The sequence below is a fragment of the Falco biarmicus genome, chromosome 10 (genome assembly GCF_023638135.1).
Source record: "Falco biarmicus isolate bFalBia1 chromosome 10, bFalBia1.pri, whole genome shotgun sequence".
Taxonomy (NCBI): Eukaryota; Metazoa; Chordata; class Aves; order Falconiformes; family Falconidae; genus Falco; species Falco biarmicus.
Genome location: NC_079297.1, coordinates 17,738,066 through 17,756,097, shown reverse-complemented (window position 1 = coordinate 17,756,097; position 18,032 = coordinate 17,738,066). Strand labels below are relative to the sequence as shown.

Here is an 18,032-nt window from a genome sequence, read left to right as displayed (position 1 = left end):
CACCTGTTTAAACCAGTTGATAATCTGTTCATCAACCTACACAGAACCTTTCTGTATTAGGTCAAGCATAGACCGGCACAAATGCTCAAATATTACTTGCAGAATAGTTGCACAGGAAAGCACTGCTCTTGTTTTATGAACTAGAAAAGCTGCTATTTTTCCTTCCTGCATGGGAAGGGTTTGCTAAACACTTTTACCTTTTTAAAATCTAGAAGCCAAAAAGGTTCTTGGATGCCAAAAGCTTAATTGCCCCTTGGAGGGGAAATTACAAGCTTTGCCGGTGTTTGAAATGAGGAGAGTTATTTCATGTTTTTAAATCTTATAATCTGAAATTTTAATACGCCTTCTCTCCTGAGTTTATCTGGACAGAGTTACTTAATTATTTTTATTTTGTTTTTATTCTTTCCCTTCACATGTCCTGATTATTTTCAGGTCTTGAGCAGCAGGCACTCAACCACTTCCTCACAGTGAGTTAAAGCATCCAAGATACATCTGGCAGCCTGCAAATCTCTCGCAGCAAAAGGACAGAGATCATGACTATGATTCAGCTTTTCTGTTTACAAGTCTCTTGTGCCCCATTGAAAGAAAGGCTTTCAGTCTTAGCAATCACATCTTGATATTATTTATTTCTCAGACCTTGACTTCAAGAGAACTGCAAATGCACTGCTGTCATGGGAATTTAATGCATCCCTGAATCAGTGGTGGGATATGGCCCAGTCTACCATGTTACTAAAGACAGTATCTCACCCTTGCAGCAAATGGACAGAGCTACTCCCAGCACATCAAATCAAAAAAAGAACATTTGCCCAAGTTCCTGTCTGGCACCTACTATTTGATCTCATGGAGAATTAAAGGGAGTAACAGTTGAGACTTGCATTCATGAAGTCACAATTGGAGAAGATAGTTTCCAATGCTTCTCCAGCACTCTTGCAGAGAGTAACACCACACAATCTCAACATCATCAAGGGGTGGGCATCCTTACCCTTGCTGCTGCATCTGTTAGCACAGCTAAGGCCTGAGACAGCTGGTGGAAGACTTCCGCTGGGAATTAGAAGAAAAAAGGGTAAGATGCAGGAAACCATGCTAGTGGCCTGGAGATGAACCAGGAAACACAATCCCTTATGGAAGAGACCTGCAGAACATCAGAAAGAAGAATAATCTTTCCAAAGCATTTGTAAGCCAACCTACAGCCAGGACCACCTCAACTCAAAGGGCAACATTGTTACATAAACTTCAGTGTAAATTAAGAAACAAAGACTGGGACCATTTCATTTTAACAGAAATCTTGAAAACATGAATTTAACAGAACCCATCTACAGAAACGTACTACTCAACCTGCAGTCAGCCTGAAGCACAGTTATAATTTCTCCCTTTCATACCAATAGCTTATCAGCCCCAGATTCACACTTTGCATTTTACATCAGTATCGCTGACCCTCTTCTGGGAAGGTTACACAGATAAGCCAGAGGCCTCCGAATACACTTCAAAACACTTCCCAGCTGTCTGCAGATATCAAAGCCCCCAGCTTTCCTCTCACTGCTGACTTTTTTTTCCCCTGATGGAAACTTTTTCTTTCTACTAGTTATAAATTTTCAATCTATAGGACTGAAGCCCATCAAACTGGAAAATGCAAGATACAGAAATATCTTGAGGTGTCCTGAAGAACAGCATCCTTTTAGTTACTACTGCTGTTCACTGCTACCTGTAGCTATAAAACTTAAAAGCGGAGTAGCTGCAGAAGCTAGACCTTGCTAACAGTCTACGTATATGCAGTTCCACAGAGTCAGGGCACTGTCTCTAACAAACAAAAAAGGCCACTGACCATAAATGGTATGATTTATAAGCTTTCTATTGAAGTTTTTACTGTGAGAGGTATGAATGAAAATAGTGATAAGCCAGTAAATGCTAGTGACAGCATGGCCGAAGGTCTGGGATTCAAGTACCACGTGGGAAGATTCTGAGAGGTACAAATATAATTTCAGCACTGATTAACACTGATGTTTCTAAAACAAACACGTATGCATTCAGCTTTAAAAAACAGAGCTTTCTAATAGTGATGAAAATACCCCTTAGTCTGCATATCTATATTTCACATGACGTATATGAGGGCTTACCCTAAACCACATGCAAAGACAGCTTTGAAGTATAAGCACAGCCACTTCAAGGGGTCTGTACATGTGAAAATAAAGATGAAGAGTCATTTGTGTGTGCACAGTCCCATATTACCTGCTCTGGGATTATCCGGGTTCTTGTCTGGGTGACAAGTCAGTGCCTTCTGCCGGTAGGCTTTCTTAACCTGCAAGACCAAGAACAGAGATTTATTGGATAGTAAATCTTTGGTCTGTACTGAGGAAAAACCAAACCAGTCAAAACTGCAGAGACAAAAAATTACTGTTGAGAGAGCTTCTTTTGTTATAGGTTTTGTTAACTTAAAACACAACTCCCTATCACAATTAGAAGGCTGCAGTTGAACCAGAATGCATATGCATGACAACATGTCCCCAAGGCCATTACGATTCTGCCCCAAGCCATCCCATTCCAGTCAGATTCTGAGACAGCAAGTCCCAGCACAGGTGGACACTTCCCCAAAATAATCCCAGCCCAGTCGGATTCTGCATTAAACCTTGCAGGGATAATTGGATTCTGCCCAGGCCAACGCAATCACAGCATGAATCTGCCCATGAAATCCCAGGCCATCAGGATTCTGCCCCAAGCCATCCCAGCTCAGGCGCATTATGCCACAGCAAATCCCGACCCAGATGGACGCTTCACAAGTAATCCAAGACCAGATGGATTCTGCCCTGAAATCTCAAGCCATTAGGATTCTGCCACAAGCAATCCCAGCCCAGTCGGATTCTGACACAGCAAATCCCAGCCCAGATGGACATTGCCCAAATAATCCCAGCCCAGTCGGATTCTCCCTTAAGACTTCCAGGCCTAAGTGCATTGTGCCCCAGCCAATCCCAGCCCCGCTCGACTCTGCCCCAGCCAAGCCCAACCTAGATGGACGCAGCCCCAGCCAATCCCAGGGCAATAGGATCCTGCCCCAGCCATACCAGCCTCCTGGCATTCTACCCCAGCCAATCCCAGCCACGATGGACTCTGCCGCAGCCAATACCAGCCCACCTGGACTCTGCCCATGTAATCCCCTGCAGGCCTTTAGGATTCCGCTCCAAAATATCCAAGCCTAGGTGGATGCTGCCTATGAAATCCCAGCCCAGCCAGATTCTGCCTTAGAGCTTTGCCAGGATAATTGGATTCCGTCCAGGCCAATCCCATCCAGGCACGATTCTGCCCATGAAATCGCAGGCCATCAGGATTCTGCCCAAAGCCATCCCAGCCCAGTTGGATTCTGACACAGCAAATCCCAGCCCAGATGGACATTGCCCAAATAATCCCAGCCCAGTCGGATTCTCCCTTAAGACTTCCAGGCCTAAGTGCATTGTGCCCCAGCCAATCCCAGCCCGCCTGGACTCTGCCTCAGCCAATCCCAGCCCAGCTGGACTCTTGCTCAGCCAATCCCAGCCAGGACAGTCTCTGCCCATGTAATCCCCTGCAGGCCTTTAGGATTCTGCCCCAAAATATCCAAGCCTAGGTGGACAATGCCAATGAAATCCCAGCACAGCTGGATTCTGCCCATGAAATCCCAGGCCATTGGGATTCTGCTCCATGCTATCCCAGACTAGTCGGATTCTACCAAACATTTTCAGCCTACCTGGAATCTACCAATGAAATCCCAGGCCATTACAATTCTGCCCCAAGTCATCACAGCTCACCTGGATTCTGCCCAAACCAATCCCAGCACAGACCGACACAGCCCAAGCAAACCCAGCCCAGTGGGATAATGCCTTAAGCCTTGCAGGGATAATCAGATTCTGCCCAGGCCAATCCAATCCCAGCACGATTCTGCCCATGAAATCCCAGGCCATCAGGATTCTGCCCAAAGCCATCCCAGCCCAGTCGGATTCTGACACAGCAAATCCCAGCCCAGATGGACATTGCCCAAATAATCCCAGCCCAGCTGGATTCTCCCTTAAGACTTCCAGGCCTAAGTGCATTGTGCCCCAGCCAATCCCAGCCCGCCTGGACTCTGCCTCAGCCAAGCCCAACCCAGATGGACGCAGCCCATGCAATCCCCTGCAGGGCATTAGGATCCTGCCCCAGCCATATCAGCCCACTGGGATTCTGACCCAGCCAATCCCAGCCCACCTGGACTCTTGCTCAGCCAATCCCAGCCCGCCTGGATGCTGCCCATGTAATCCCCTGCACGCCTTTAGGATTCTGCCCCAAAATAGCCCAGCCCAGATGGATTCTGCCCAGGAAATCCCAGGCCATTACGATTCTGCCCCACGCCATCCCACTCCAGTCACATTCTGGCGCAGCAAATCCCAGCACAGCTGGACACTTCCCCAAATACTCCCAGCCCAGTCGGATTCTGCATTAAACCTTGCAGGGATAATCGGATTCTGCCCAGGCCAATCCCATCCCAGCACGATTCTGCCCTGAAATCCCAGGCCATCAGGATTCTGCCCAAGGCCATCCCAGCTCAGGCGCATTATGCCACAGCAAATCCCGGCCCAGATGGACGCTTCACAAGTAATCCAAGACCAGATGGATTCTGCCCTGAAATCCCAGGCCATCAGGATTCTGCCCCAAGCCATCCCAGCTCAGGCGTATTATGCCACAGCAAATCCCGGCCCAGATGGACGCTTCCCAAGTAATCCAAGACCAGATGGATTCTGCCCTGATATCTCAAGCCATTAGGATTCCGCCACAAGCAATCCCAGCCCAGTCGGATTCTCACACAGCAAATCCCAGCCCAGATGGACATTGCCCAAATAATCCCAGCCCAGTCGGATTCTCCCTTAAGACTTCCAGGCCTAAGTGCATTGTGCCCCAGCCAATCCCAGCCCGCCTGGAACTCTGCCTCAGCCAAGCCCAGCCCAGATGGACGCAGCCCATGCAACCCCCTGCAGGGCAGTAGGATCCTGCCCCAGCCATATCAGCCTCCTGGGATTCTATCCCAGAAAATCCCAGCCAGGATGGACTCTTGCTCAGCCAATCCCAGCCAGGACAGACTCTGCCCATGTAATCCCCTGCAGGCCTTGAGGATTCCGCTCCAAAATATCCAAGCCTAGGTGGATGCTGCCTATGAAATCCCAGCCCAGCCAGATTCTGCCTTAGAGCTTTGCCAGGATAATTGGATTCCGTCCAGGCCAATCCCATCCCAGCACGATTCTGCCCATGAAATCCCAGGCCATCAGGATTCTGCCCAAAGCCATCCCAGCCCAGTCGGATTCTGACACAGCAAATCCCAGCCCAGATGGACATTGCCCAAATAATCCCAGCCCAGCTGGATTCTCTCTTAAGACTTCCAGGCCTAAAGTGCATTGTGCCCCAGCCAATCCCAGCCCGCCTGGACTCTGCCTCAGCCAAGCCCAACCCAGATGGACGAAGCCCATGCAACCCCCTGCAGGGCATTAGGATCCTGCCCCAGCCATATCAGCCCACTGGGATTCTGACCCAGCCAATCCCAGCCCACCTGGACTCTTGCTCAGCCAATCCCAGCCCGCCTGGATGCTGCCCATGTAATCCCCTGCACGCCTTTAGGATTCTGCCCCAAAATAGCCCAGCCCAGATGGATTCTGCCCATGAAATCCCAGGCCATTACGATTCTGCCTCACGCCATCCCACTCCAGTCACACTCTGGCGCAGCAAATCCCAGCACAGCTGGACACTTCCCCAAATACTCCCAGCCCAGTCGGATTCTGCATTAAACCTTGCAGGGATAATCGGATTCTGCCCAGGCCAATCCCATCCCAGCACGATTCTGCCCTGAAATCCCAGGCCATCAGGATTCTGCCCCAAGCCATCCCAGCTCAGGCGTATTATGCCACAGCAAATCCCGGCCCAGATGGACGCTTCCCAAGTAATCCAAGACCAGATGGATTCTGCCCTGAAATCTCAAGCCATTAGGATTCCGCCACAAGCAATCCCAGCCCAGTCGGATTCTGACACAGCAAATCCCAGCCCAGATGGACATTGCCCAAATAATCCCAGCCCAGTCGGATTCTCCCTTAAGACTTCCAGGCCTAAGTGCATTGTGCCCCAGCCAATCCCAGCCCGCCTGGACTCTGCCTCAGCCAAGCCCAACCCAGATGGACGCAGCCCATGCAACCCCCTGCAGGGCATTAGGATCCTGCCCCAGCCATATCAGCCTCCTGGGATTCTATCCCAGAAAATCCCAGCCAGGATGGACTCTTGCTCAGCCAATCCCAGCCAGGACAGACTCTGCCCATGTAATCCCCTGCAGGCCTTTAGGATTCCGCTCCAAAATATCCAGGCCTAGGTGGATGCTGCCTATGAAATCCCAGCCCAGCCAGATTCTGCCTTAGAGCTTTGCCAGGATAATTGGATTCCGTCCAGGCCAATCCCATCCAGGCAAGATTCTGCCCATGAAATCCCAGGCCATCAGGATTCTGCCCAAAGCCATCCCAGCCCAGTCGGATTCTGACACAGCAAATCCCAGCCCAGATGGACATTGCCCAAATAATCCCAGCCCAGTTGGATTCTCTCTTAAGACTTCCAGGCCTAAAGTGCATTGTGCCCCAGCCAATCCCAGCCCGCCTGGACTCTGCCTCAGCCAAGCCCAGCCCAGATGGACGCAGCCCATGCAATCCCCTGCAGGGCATTAGGATCCTGCCCCAGCCATATCAGCCCACTGGGATTCTGACCCAGCCAATCCCAGCCCACCTGGACTCTTGCTCAGCCAATCCCAGCCCGCCTGGATGCTGCCCATGTAATCCCCTGCACGCCTTTAGGATTCTGCCCCAAAATAGCCCAGCCCAGATGGATTCTGCCCAGGAAATCCCAGGCCATTACGATTCTGCCCCACGCCATCCCACTCCAGTCACATTCTGGCGCAGCAAATCCCAGCACAGCTGGACACTTCCCCAAATACTCCCAGCCCAGTCGGATTCTGCATTAAACCTTGCAGGGATAATCGGATTCTGCCCAGGCCAATCCCATCCCAGCACGATTCTGCCCTGAAATCCCAGGCCATCAGGATTCTGCCCAAGGCCATCCCAGCTCAGGCGCATTATGCCACAGCAAATCCCGGCCCAGATGGACGCTTCCCAAGTAATCCAAAACCAGATGGATTCTGCCCTGAAATCTCAAGCCATTAGGATTCTGCCACAAGCAATCCCAGCCCAGTCGGATTCTGACACAGCAAATCCCAGCCCAGATGGACATTGCCCAAATAATCCCAGCCCAGTTGGATTCTCTCTTAAGACTTCCAGGCCTAAGTGCATTGTGCCCCAGCCAATCCCAGCCCGCCTGGACTCTGCCTCAGCCAAGCCCAACCCAGATGGACGCAGCCCATGCAACCCCCTGCAGGGCATTAGGATCCTGCCCCAGCCATATCAGCCTCCTGGCATTCTATCCCAGAAAATCCCAGCCAGGATGGACTCTTGCTCAGCCAATCCCAGCCAGGACAGACTCTGCCCATGTAATCCCCTGCAGGCCTTTAGGATTCCGCTCCAAAATATCCAAGCCTAGGTGGATGCTGCCTATGAAATCCCAGCCCAGCCAGATTCTGCCTTAGAGCTTTGCCAGGATAACTGGATTCCGTCCAGGCCAATCCCATCCAGGCAAGATTCTGCCCATGAAATCCCAGGCCATCAGGATTCTGCCCAAAGCCATCCCAGCCCAGTTGGATTCTGACACAGCAAATCCCAGCCCAGATGGACATTGCCCAAATAATCCCAGCCCAGTCGGATTCTCTCTTAAGACTTCCAGGCCTAAGTGCATTGTGCCCCAGCCAATCCCAGCCCGCCTGGACTCTTGCTCAGCCAAGCCCAACCCAGATGGACTCTACCCATGCAACCCCCTGCAGGGCATTAGGATCCTGCCCCAGCCATATCAGCCTCCTGGCATTCTATCCCAGAAAATCCCAGCCAGGATGGACTCTTGCTCAGCCAATCCCAGCCAGGACAGACTCTGCCCATGTAATCCCCTGCAGGCCTTTAGGATTCCGCTCCAAAATATCCAAGCCTAGGTGGATGCTGCCTATGAAATCCCAGCCCAGCCAGATTCTGCCTTAGAGCTTTGCCAGGATAATTGGATTCCGTCCAGGCCAATCCCATCCAGGCACGATTCTGCCCATGAAATCCCAGGCCATCAGGATTCTGCCCAAAGCCATCCCAGCCCAGTCAGATTCTGACACAGCAAATCCCAGCCCAGATGGACATTGCCCAAATAATCCCAGCCCAGTCGGATTCTCTCTTAAGACTTCCAGGCCTAAGTGCATTGTGCCCCAGCCAATCCCAGCCCGCCTGGACTCTTGCTCAGCCAAGCCCAACCCAGATGGACTCTACCCATGCAACCCCCTGCAGGGCATTAGGATCCTGCCCCAGCCATATCAGCCTCCTGGGATTCTATCCCAGAAAATCCCAGCCAGGATGGACTCTTGCTCAGCCAATCCCAGCCAGGACAGACTCTGCCCATGTAATCCCCTGCAGGCCTTTAGGATTCCGCTCCAAAATATCCAAGCCTAGGTGGATGCTGCCTATGAAATCCCAGCCCAGCCAGATTCTGCCTTAGAGCTTTGCCAGGATAATTGGATTCCGTCCAGGCCAAACCCATCCAGGCAAGATTCTGCCCATGAAATCCCAGGCCATCAGGATTCTGCCCAAAGCCATCCCAGCCCAGTCGGATTCTGACACAGCAAATCCCAGCCCAGATGGACATTGCCCAAATAATCCCAGCCCAGCTGGATTCTCTCTTAAGACTTCCAGGCCTAAGTGCATTGTGCCCCAGCCAATCCCAGCCCGCCTGGACTCTGCCTCAGCCAAGCCCAGCCCAGATGGACGCAGCCCATGCAATCCCCTGCAGGGCATTAGGATCCTGCCCCAGCCATATCAGCCTCCTGGGATTCTATCCCAGAAAATCCCAGCCAGGATGGACTCTTGCTCAGCCAATCCCAGCCCGCCTGGATGCTGCCCATGTAATCCCCTGCACGCCTTTAGGATTCTGCCCCAAAATATCCAAGCCTAGGTGGATGCTGCCTATGAAATCCCAGCCCAGCCAGATTCTGCCTTAGAGCTTTGCCAGGATAATTGGATTCCGTCCAGGCCAATCCCATCCAGGCAAGATTCTGCCCATGAAATCCCAGGCCATCAGGATTCTGCCCAAAGCCATCCCAGCCCAGTCGGATTCTGACACAGCAAATCCCAGCCCAGATGGACATTGCCCAAATAATCCCAGCCCAGTTGGATTCTCTCTTAAGACTTCCAGGCCTAAGTGCATTGTGCCCCAGCCAATCCCAGCCCGCCTGGACTCTGCCTCAGCCAAGCCCAGCCCAGATGGACGCAGCCCATGCAATCCCCTGCAGGGCATTAGGATCCTGCCCCAGCCATATCAGCCCACTGGGATTCTGACCCAGCCAATCCCAGCCCACCTGGACTCTTGCTCAGCCAATCCCAGCCCGCCTGGATGCTGCCCATGTAATCCCCTGCAGGTCTTTAGGATTCTGCCCCAAAATAGCCCAGCCCAGATGGATTCTGCCCAGGAAATCCCAGGCCATTACGATTCTGCCCCACGCCATCCCACTCCAGTCAGATTCTGGCGCAGCAAATCCCAGCACAGCAAATCCCAGCACAGCTGGACACTTCCCCAAATACTCCCAGCCCAGTCGGATTCTGCATTAAACCTTGCAGGGATAATCGGATTCTGCCCAGGCCAATCCCATCCCAGCACGATTCTGCCCTGAAATCCCAGGCCATCAGGATTCTGCCCCAAGCAAACCCAGCTCAGGCGCATTATGCCACAGCAAATCCCGGCCCAGATGGACGCTTCACAAGTAATCCAAGACCAGATGGATTCTGCCCTGAAATCTCAAGCCATTAGGATTCTGCCACAAGCAATCCCAGCCCAGTCGGATTCTGACACAGCAAATCCCAGCCCAGATGGACATTGCCCAAATAATCCCAGCCCAGTCGGATTCTCCCTTAAGACTTCCAGGCCTAAGTGCATTGTGCCCCAGCCAATCCCAGCCCGCCTGGAACTCTGCCTCAGCCAAGCCCAGCCCAGATGGACGCAGCCCATGCAATCCCCTGCAGGGCATTAGGATCCTGCCCCAGCCATATCAGCCTCCTGGCATTCTATCCCAGAAAATCCCAGCCAGGATGGACTCTTGCTCAGCCAATCCCAGCCAGGACAGACTCTGCCCATGTAATCCCCTGCAGGCCTTTAGGATTCCGCTCCCAAATATCCAAGCCTAGGTGGATGCTGCCTATGAAATCCCAGCCCAGCCAGATTCTGCCTTAGAGCTTTGCCAGGATAATTGGATTCCGTCCAGGCCAATCCCATCCAGGCAAGATTCTGCCCATGAAATCCCAGGCCATCAGGATTCTGCCCAAAGCCATCCCAGCCCAGTCGGATTCTGACACAGCAAATCCCAGCCCAGATGGACATTGCCCAAATCATCCCAGCCCAGCTGGATTCTCTCTTAAGACTTCCAGGCCTAAGTGCATTGTGCCCCAGCCAATCCCAGCCCGCCTGGACTCTGCCTCAGCCAAGCCCAGCCCAGATGGACGCAGCCCATGCAATCCCCTGCAGGGCATTAGGATCCTGCCCCAGCCATATCAGCCCACTGGGATTCTGACCCAGCCAATCCCAGCCCACCTGGACTCTTGCTCAGCCAATCCCAGCCCGCCTGGATGCTGCCCATGTAATCCCCTGCACGCCTTTAGGATTCTGCCCCAAAATATCCAAGCCTAGGTGGATGCTGCCTATGAAATCCCAGCCCAGCCAGATTCTGCCTTAGAGCTTTGCCAGGATAATTGGATTCCGTCCAGGCCAATCCCATCCAGGCACGATTCTGCCCATGAAATCCCAGGCCATCAGGATTCTGCCCAAAGCCATCCCAGCCCAGTCGGATTCTGACACAGCAAATCCCAGCCCAGATGGACATTGCCCAAATAATCCCAGCCCAGTTGGATTCTCTCTTAAGACTTCCAGGCCTAAGTGCATTGTGCCCCAGCCAATCCCAGCCCGCCTGGACTCTGCCTCAGCCAAGCCCAGCCCAGATGGACGCAGCCCATGCAATCCCCTGCAGGGCATTAGGATCCTGCCCCAGCCATATCAGCCCACTGGGATTCTGACCCAGCCAATCCCAGCCCACCTGGACTCTTGCTCAGCCAATCCCAGCCCGCCTGGATGCTGCCCATGTAATCCCCTGCAGGTCTTTAGGATTCTGCCCCAAAATAGCCCAGCCCAGATGGATTCTGCCCAGGAAATCCCAGGCCATTACGATTCTGCCCCACGCCATCCCACTCCAGTCAGATTCTGGCGCAGCAAATCCCAGCACAGCAAATCCCAGCACAGCTGGACACTTCCCCAAATACTCCCAGCCCAGTCGGATTCTGCATTAAACCTTGCAGGGATAATCGGATTCTGCCCAGGCCAATCCCATCCCAGCACGATTCTGCCCTGAAATCCCAGGCCATCAGGATTCTGCCCCAAGCAAACCCAGCTCAGGCGCATTATGCCACAGCAAATCCCGGCCCAGATGGACGCTTCACAAGTAATCCAAGACCAGATGGATTCTGCCCTGAAATCTCAAGCCATTAGGATTCTGCCACAAGCAATCCCAGCCCAGTCGGATTCTGACACAGCAAATCCCAGCCCAGATGGACATTGCCCAAATAATCCCAGCCCAGTCGGATTCTCCCTTAAGACTTCCAGGCCTAAGTGCATTGTGCCCCAGCCAATCCCAGCCCGCCTGGAACTCTGCCTCAGCCAAGCCCAGCCCAGATGGACGCAGCCCATGCAATCCCCTGCAGGGCATTAGGATCCTGCCCCAGCCATATCAGCCTCCTGGCATTCTATCCCAGAAAATCCCAGCCAGGATGGACTCTTGCTCAGCCAATCCCAGCCAGGACAGACTCTGCCCATGTAATCCCCTGCAGGCCTTTAGGATTCCGCTCCCAAATATCCAAGCCTAGGTGGATGCTGCCTATGAAATCCCAGCCCAGCCAGATTCTGCCTTAGAGCTTTGCCAGGATAATTGGATTCCGTCCAGGCCAATCCCATCCAGGCAAGATTCTGCCCATGAAATCCCAGGCCATCAGGATTCTGCCCAAAGCCATCCCAGCCCAGTCGGATTCTGACACAGCAAATCCCAGCCCAGATGGACATTGCCCAAATCATCCCAGCCCAGCTGGATTCTCTCTTAAGACTTCCAGGCCTAAGTGCATTGTGCCCCAGCCAATCCCAGCCCGCCTGGACTCTGCCTCAGCCAAGCCCAGCCCAGATGGACGCAGCCCATGCAATCCCCTGCAGGGCATTAGGATCCTGCCCCAGCCATATCAGCCCACTGGGATTCTGACCCAGCCAATCCCAGCCCACCTGGACTCTTGCTCAGCCAATCCCAGCCCGCCTGGATGCTGCCCATGTAATCCCCTGCACGCCTTTAGGATTCTGCCCCAAAATATCCAAGCCTAGGTGGATGCTGCCTATGAAATCCCAGCCCAGCCAGATTCTGCCTTAGAGCTTTGCCAGGATAATTGGATTCCGTCCAGGCCAATCCCATCCAGGCACGATTCTGCCCATGAAATCCCAGGCCATCAGGATTCTGCCCAAAGCCATCCCAGCCCAGTCGGATTCTGACACAGCAAATCCCAGCCCAGATGGACATTGCCCAAATAATCCCAGCCCAGCTGGATTCTCTCTTAAGACTTCCAGGCCTAAGTGCATTGTGCCCCAGCCAATCCCAGCCCGCCTGGACTCTGCCTCAGCCAAGCCCAGCCCAGATGGACGCAGCCCATGCAATCCCCTGCAGGGCATTAGGATCCTGCCCCAGCCATATCAGCCCACTGGGATTCTGACCCAGCCAATCCCAGCCCACCTGGACTCTTGCTCAGCCAATCCCAGCCCGCCTGGATGCTGCCCATGTAATCCCCTGCAGGCCTTTAGGATTCTGCCCCAAAAGAGCCCAGCCCAGATGGATTCTGCCCAGGAAATCCCAGGCCATTACGATTCTGCCCCACGCCATCCCACTCCAGTCAGATTCTGGCGCAGCAAATCCCAGCACAGCAAATCCCAGCACAGCTGGACACTTCCCCAAATACTCCCAGCCCAGTCGGATTCTGCATTAAACCTTGCAGGGATAATCGGATTCTGCCCAGGCCAATCCCATCCCAGCACGATTCTGCCCTGAAATCCCAGGCCATCAGGATTCTGCCCCAAGCCGTCCCAGCTCAGGCGCATTATGCCACAGCAAATCCCGGCCCAGATGGACGCTTCACAAGTAATCCAAGACCAGATGGATTCTGCCCTGAAATCTCAAGCCATTAGGATTCCGCCACAAGCAATCCCAGCCCAGTCGGATTCTCACACAGCAAATCCCAGCCCAGATGGACATTGCCCAAATAATCCCAGCCCAGTCGGATTCTCTCTTAAGACTTCCAGGCCTAAGTGCATTGTGCCCCAGCCAATCCCAGCCCGCCTGGACTCTGCCTCAGCCAAGCCCAGCCCAGATGGACGCAGCCCATGCAACCCCCTGCAGGGCATTAGGATCCTGCCCCAGCCATATCAGCCCACTGGGATTCTGACCCAGCCAATCCCAGCCCACCTGGACTCTTGCTCAGCCAATCCCAGCCCGCCTGGATGCTGCCCATGTAATCCCCTGCAGGCCTTTAGGATTCTGCCCCAAAATAGCCCAGCCCAGATGGATTCTGCCCAGGAAATCCCAGGCCATTATGATTCTGCCCCACGCCATCCCACTCCAGTCACATTCTGGCGCAGCAAATCCCAGCACAGCTGGACACTTCCCCAAATACTCCCAGCCCAGTCGGATTCTGCATTAAACCTTGCAGGGATAATCGGATTCTGCCCAGGCCAATCCCATCCCAGCACGATTCTGCCCTGAAATCCCAGGCCATCAGGATTCTGCCCCAAGCCGTCCCAGCTCAGGCGCATTATGCCACAGCAAATCCCGGCCCAGATGGACGCTTCACAAGTAATCCAAGACCAGATGGATTCTGCCCTGAAATCTCAAGCCATTAGGATTCCGCCACAAGCAATCCCAGCCCAGTCGGATTCTCACACAGCAAATCCCAGCCCAGATGGACATTGCCCAAATAATCCCAGCCCAGTCGGATTCTCTCTTAAGACTTCCAGGCCTAAGTGCATTGTGCCCCAGCCAATCCCAGCCCGCCTGGACTCTGCCTCAGCCAAGCCCAGCCCAGATGGACGCAGCCCATGCAACCCCCTGCAGGGCATTAGGATCCTGCCCCAGCCATATCAGCCTCCTGGGATTCTATCCCAGAAAATCCCAGCCAGGATGGACTCTTGCTCAGCCAATCCCAGCCAGGACAGACTCTGCCCATGTAATCCCCTGCAGGCCTTTAGGATTCCGCTCCAAAATATCCAAGCCTAGGTGGATGCTGCCTATGAAATCCCAGCCCAGCCAGATTCTGCCTTAGAGCTTTGCCAGGATAATTGGATTCCGTCCAGGCCAATCCCATCCAGGCACGATTCTGCCCATGAAATCCCAGGCCATCAGGATTCTGCCCAAAGCCATCCCAGCCCAGTCGGATTCTGACACAGCAAATCCCAGCCCAGATGGACATTGCCCAAATAATCCCAGCCCAGTCGGATTCTCCCTGAAGACTTCCAGGCCTAAGTGCATTGTGCCCCAGCCAATCCCAGCCCGCCTGGACTCTGCCTCAGCCAAGCCCAGCCCAGATGGACGCAGCCCATGCAATCCCCTGCAGGGCATTAGGATCCTGCCCCAGCCATATCAGCCCACTGGGATTCTGACCCAGCCAATCCCAGCCCACCTGGACTCTTGCTCAGCCAATCCCAGCCCGCCTGGATGCTGCCCATGTAATCCCCTGCACGCCTTTAGGATTCTGCCCCAAAATAGCCCAGCCCAGATGGATTCTGCCCAGGAAATCCCAGGCCATTACGATTCTGCCCCACGCCATCCCACTCCAGTCACATTCTGACGCAGCAAATCCCAGCACAGCTGGACACTTCCCCAAATACTCCCAGCCCACTCGGATTCTGCATTAAACCTTGCAGGGATAATCGGATTCTGCCCAGGCCAATCCCATCCCAGCACGATTCTGCCCTGAAATCCCAGGCCATCAGGATTCTGCCCCAAGCCGTCCCAGCTCAGGCGCATTATGCCACAGCAAATCCCGGCCCAGATGGACGCTTCACAAGTAATCCAAGACCAGATGGATTCTGCCCTGAAATCTCAAGCCATTAGGATTCTGCCACAAGCAATCCCAGCCCAGTCAGATTCTCACACAGCAAATCCCAGCCCAGATGGACATTGCCCAAATAATCCCAGCCCAGTCGGATTCTCCCTTAAGACTTCCAGGCCTAAGTGCATTGTGCCCCAGCCAATCCCAGCCCGCCTGGACTCTGCCTCAGCCAAGCCCAACCCAGATGGACGCAGCCCATGCAACCCCCTGCAGGGCATTAGGATCCTGCCCCAGCCATATCAGCCTCCTGGCATTCTATCCCAGAAAATCCCAGCCCAGCTGGACACTTGCTCAGCCAATCCCAGCCAGGACAGACTCTGCCCATGTAATCCCCTGCAGGCCTTTAGGATTCCGCTCCAAAATATCCAAGCCTAGGTGGATGCTGCCTATGAAATCCCAGCCCAGCCAGATTCTGCCTTAGAGCTTTGCCAGGATAATTGGATTCCGTCCAGGCCAATCCCATCCAGGCACGATTCTGCCCATGAAATCCCAGGCCATCAGGATTCTGCCCAAAGCCATCCCAGCCCAGTCGGATTCTGACACAGCAAATCCCAGCCCAGATGGACATTGCCCAAATAATCCCAGCCCAGTCGGATTCTCCCTGAAGACTTCCAGGCCTAAGTGCATTGTACCCCAGCCAATCCCAGCCCGCCTGGACTCTGCCTCAGCCAAGCCCAGCCCAGATGGACGCAGCCCATGCAATCCCCTGCAGGGCATTAGGATCCTGCCCCAGCCATATCAGCCCACTGGGATTCTGACCCAGCCAATCCCAGCCCACCTGGACTCTTGCTCAGCCAATCCCAGCCCGCCTGGATGCTGCCCATGTAATCCCCTGCACGCCTTTAGGATTCTGCCCCAAAATAGCCCAGCCCAGATGGATTCTGCCCAGGAAATCCCAGGCCATTACGATTCTGCCCCACGCCATCCCACTCCAGTCAGATTCTGACGCAGCAAATCCCAGCACAGCCGGACACTTCCCCAAATACTCCCAGCCCAGTCGGATTCTGCATTAAACCTTGCAGGGATAATCGGATTCTGCCCAGGCCAATCCCATCCCAGCACGATTCTGCCCTGAAATCCCAGGCCATCAGGATTCTGCCCCAAGCCATCCCAGCTCAGGCGCATTATGCCACAGCAAATCCCGGCCCAGATGGACGCTTCACAAGTAATCCAAGACCAGATGGATTCTGCCCTGAAATCTCAAGCCATTAGGATTCTGCCACAAGCAATCCTAGCCCAGTCAGATTCTCACACAGCAAATCCCAGCCCAGATGGACATTGCCCAAATAATCCCAGCCCAGTCGGATTCTCCCTGAACACTTCCAGGCCTAAGTGCATTGTGCCCCAGCCAATCCCAGCCCGCCTGGACTCTGCCTCAGCCAAGCCCAGCCCAGATGGACGCAGCCCATGCAATCCCCTGCAGGGCATTAGGATCCTGCCCCAGCCATATCAGCCTCCTGGGATTCTATCCCAGAAAATCCCAGCCAGGATGGACTCTTGCTCAGCCAATCCCAGCCAGGACAGACTCTGCCCATGTAATCCCCTGCAGGCCTTTAGGATTCCGCTCCAAAATATCCAAGCCTAGGTGGATGCTGCCTATGAAATCCCAGCCCAGCCAGATTCTGCCTTAGAGCTTTGCCAGGATAATTGGATTCCGTCCAGGCCAATCCCATCCAGGCACGATTCTGCCCATGAAATCCCAGGCCATCAGGATTCTGCCCAAAGCCATCCCAGCCCAGTCGGATTCTGACACAGCAAATCCCAGCCCAGATGGACATTGCCCAAATAATCCCAGCCCAGCTGGATTCTCTCTTAAGACTTCCAGGCCTAAGTGCATTGTGCCCCAGCCAATCCCAGCCCGCCTGGACTCTGCCTCAGCCAAGCCCAGCCCAGATGGACGCAGCCCATGCAATCCCCTGCAGGGCATTAGGATCCTGCCCCAGCCATATCAGCCCACTGGGATTCTGACCCAGCCAATCGCATCCCGCCTGGATTCTGCCCATGTAATCCCCTGCAGGCCTTTAGGATTCTGCCCCAAAATAGCCCAGCCCATATGGATTCTGCCCAGGAAATCCCAGGCCATTACGATTCTGCCCCACGCCATCCCACTCCAGTCACATTCTGACGCAGCAAATCCCAGCACAGCTGGACACTTCCCCAAATACTCCCAGCCCAGTCGGATTCTGCATTAAACCTTGCAGGGATAATCGGATTCTGCCCAGGCCAATCCCATCCCAGCACGATTCTGCCCTGAAATCCCAGGCCATCAGGATTCTGCCCCAAGCCATCCCAGCTCAGGCGCATTATGCCACAGCAAATCCCGGCCCAGATGGACGCTTCACAAGTAATCCAAGACCAGATGGATTCTGCCCTGAAATCTCAAGCCATTAGGATTCTGCCACAAGCAATCCCAGCCCAGTCGGATTCTGACACAGCAAATCCCAGCCCAGATGGACATTGCCCAAATAATCCCAGCCCAGTTGGATTCTCCCTTAAGACTTCCAGGCCTAAGCGCATTGTGCCCCAGCCAATCCCAGCCCGCCTGGACTCTGCCTCAGCCAAGCCCAGCCCAGATGGACGCAGCCCATACAATCCCCTGCAGGGCATTAGGATCCTGCCCCAGCCATATCAGCCTCCTGGCATTCTATCCCAGAAAATCCCAGCCAGGATGGACTCTTGCTCAGCCAATCCCAGCCAGGACAGACTCTGCCCATGTAATCCCCTGCAGGCCTTTAGGATTCCGCTCCAAAATAT

At 54.0% G+C, this 18,032-nt stretch overlaps 1 protein-coding gene across 3 annotated transcripts in view; it reads right to left on the bottom strand.

Moving 5' to 3' along the window:
- DNAJC17 (DnaJ heat shock protein family (Hsp40) member C17) overlaps window positions 1–18,032 on the bottom strand; it is a 117,110-nt gene that overhangs the window by 13,564 nt on the left and 85,514 nt on the right. For all 3 annotated transcript variants that reach the window (XM_056353183.1, XM_056353184.1, XM_056353182.1), the window contains exons 2-3: window positions 2,227–2,296; window positions 983–1,041 (exon numbers count right to left, since the gene is read on the bottom strand). In XM_056353183.1, coding sequence (XP_056209158.1) covers window positions 983–1,041; window positions 2,227–2,296 — 129 coding nt within the window. The remainder of the gene's footprint in view (window positions 1–982; window positions 1,042–2,226; window positions 2,297–18,032) is intronic.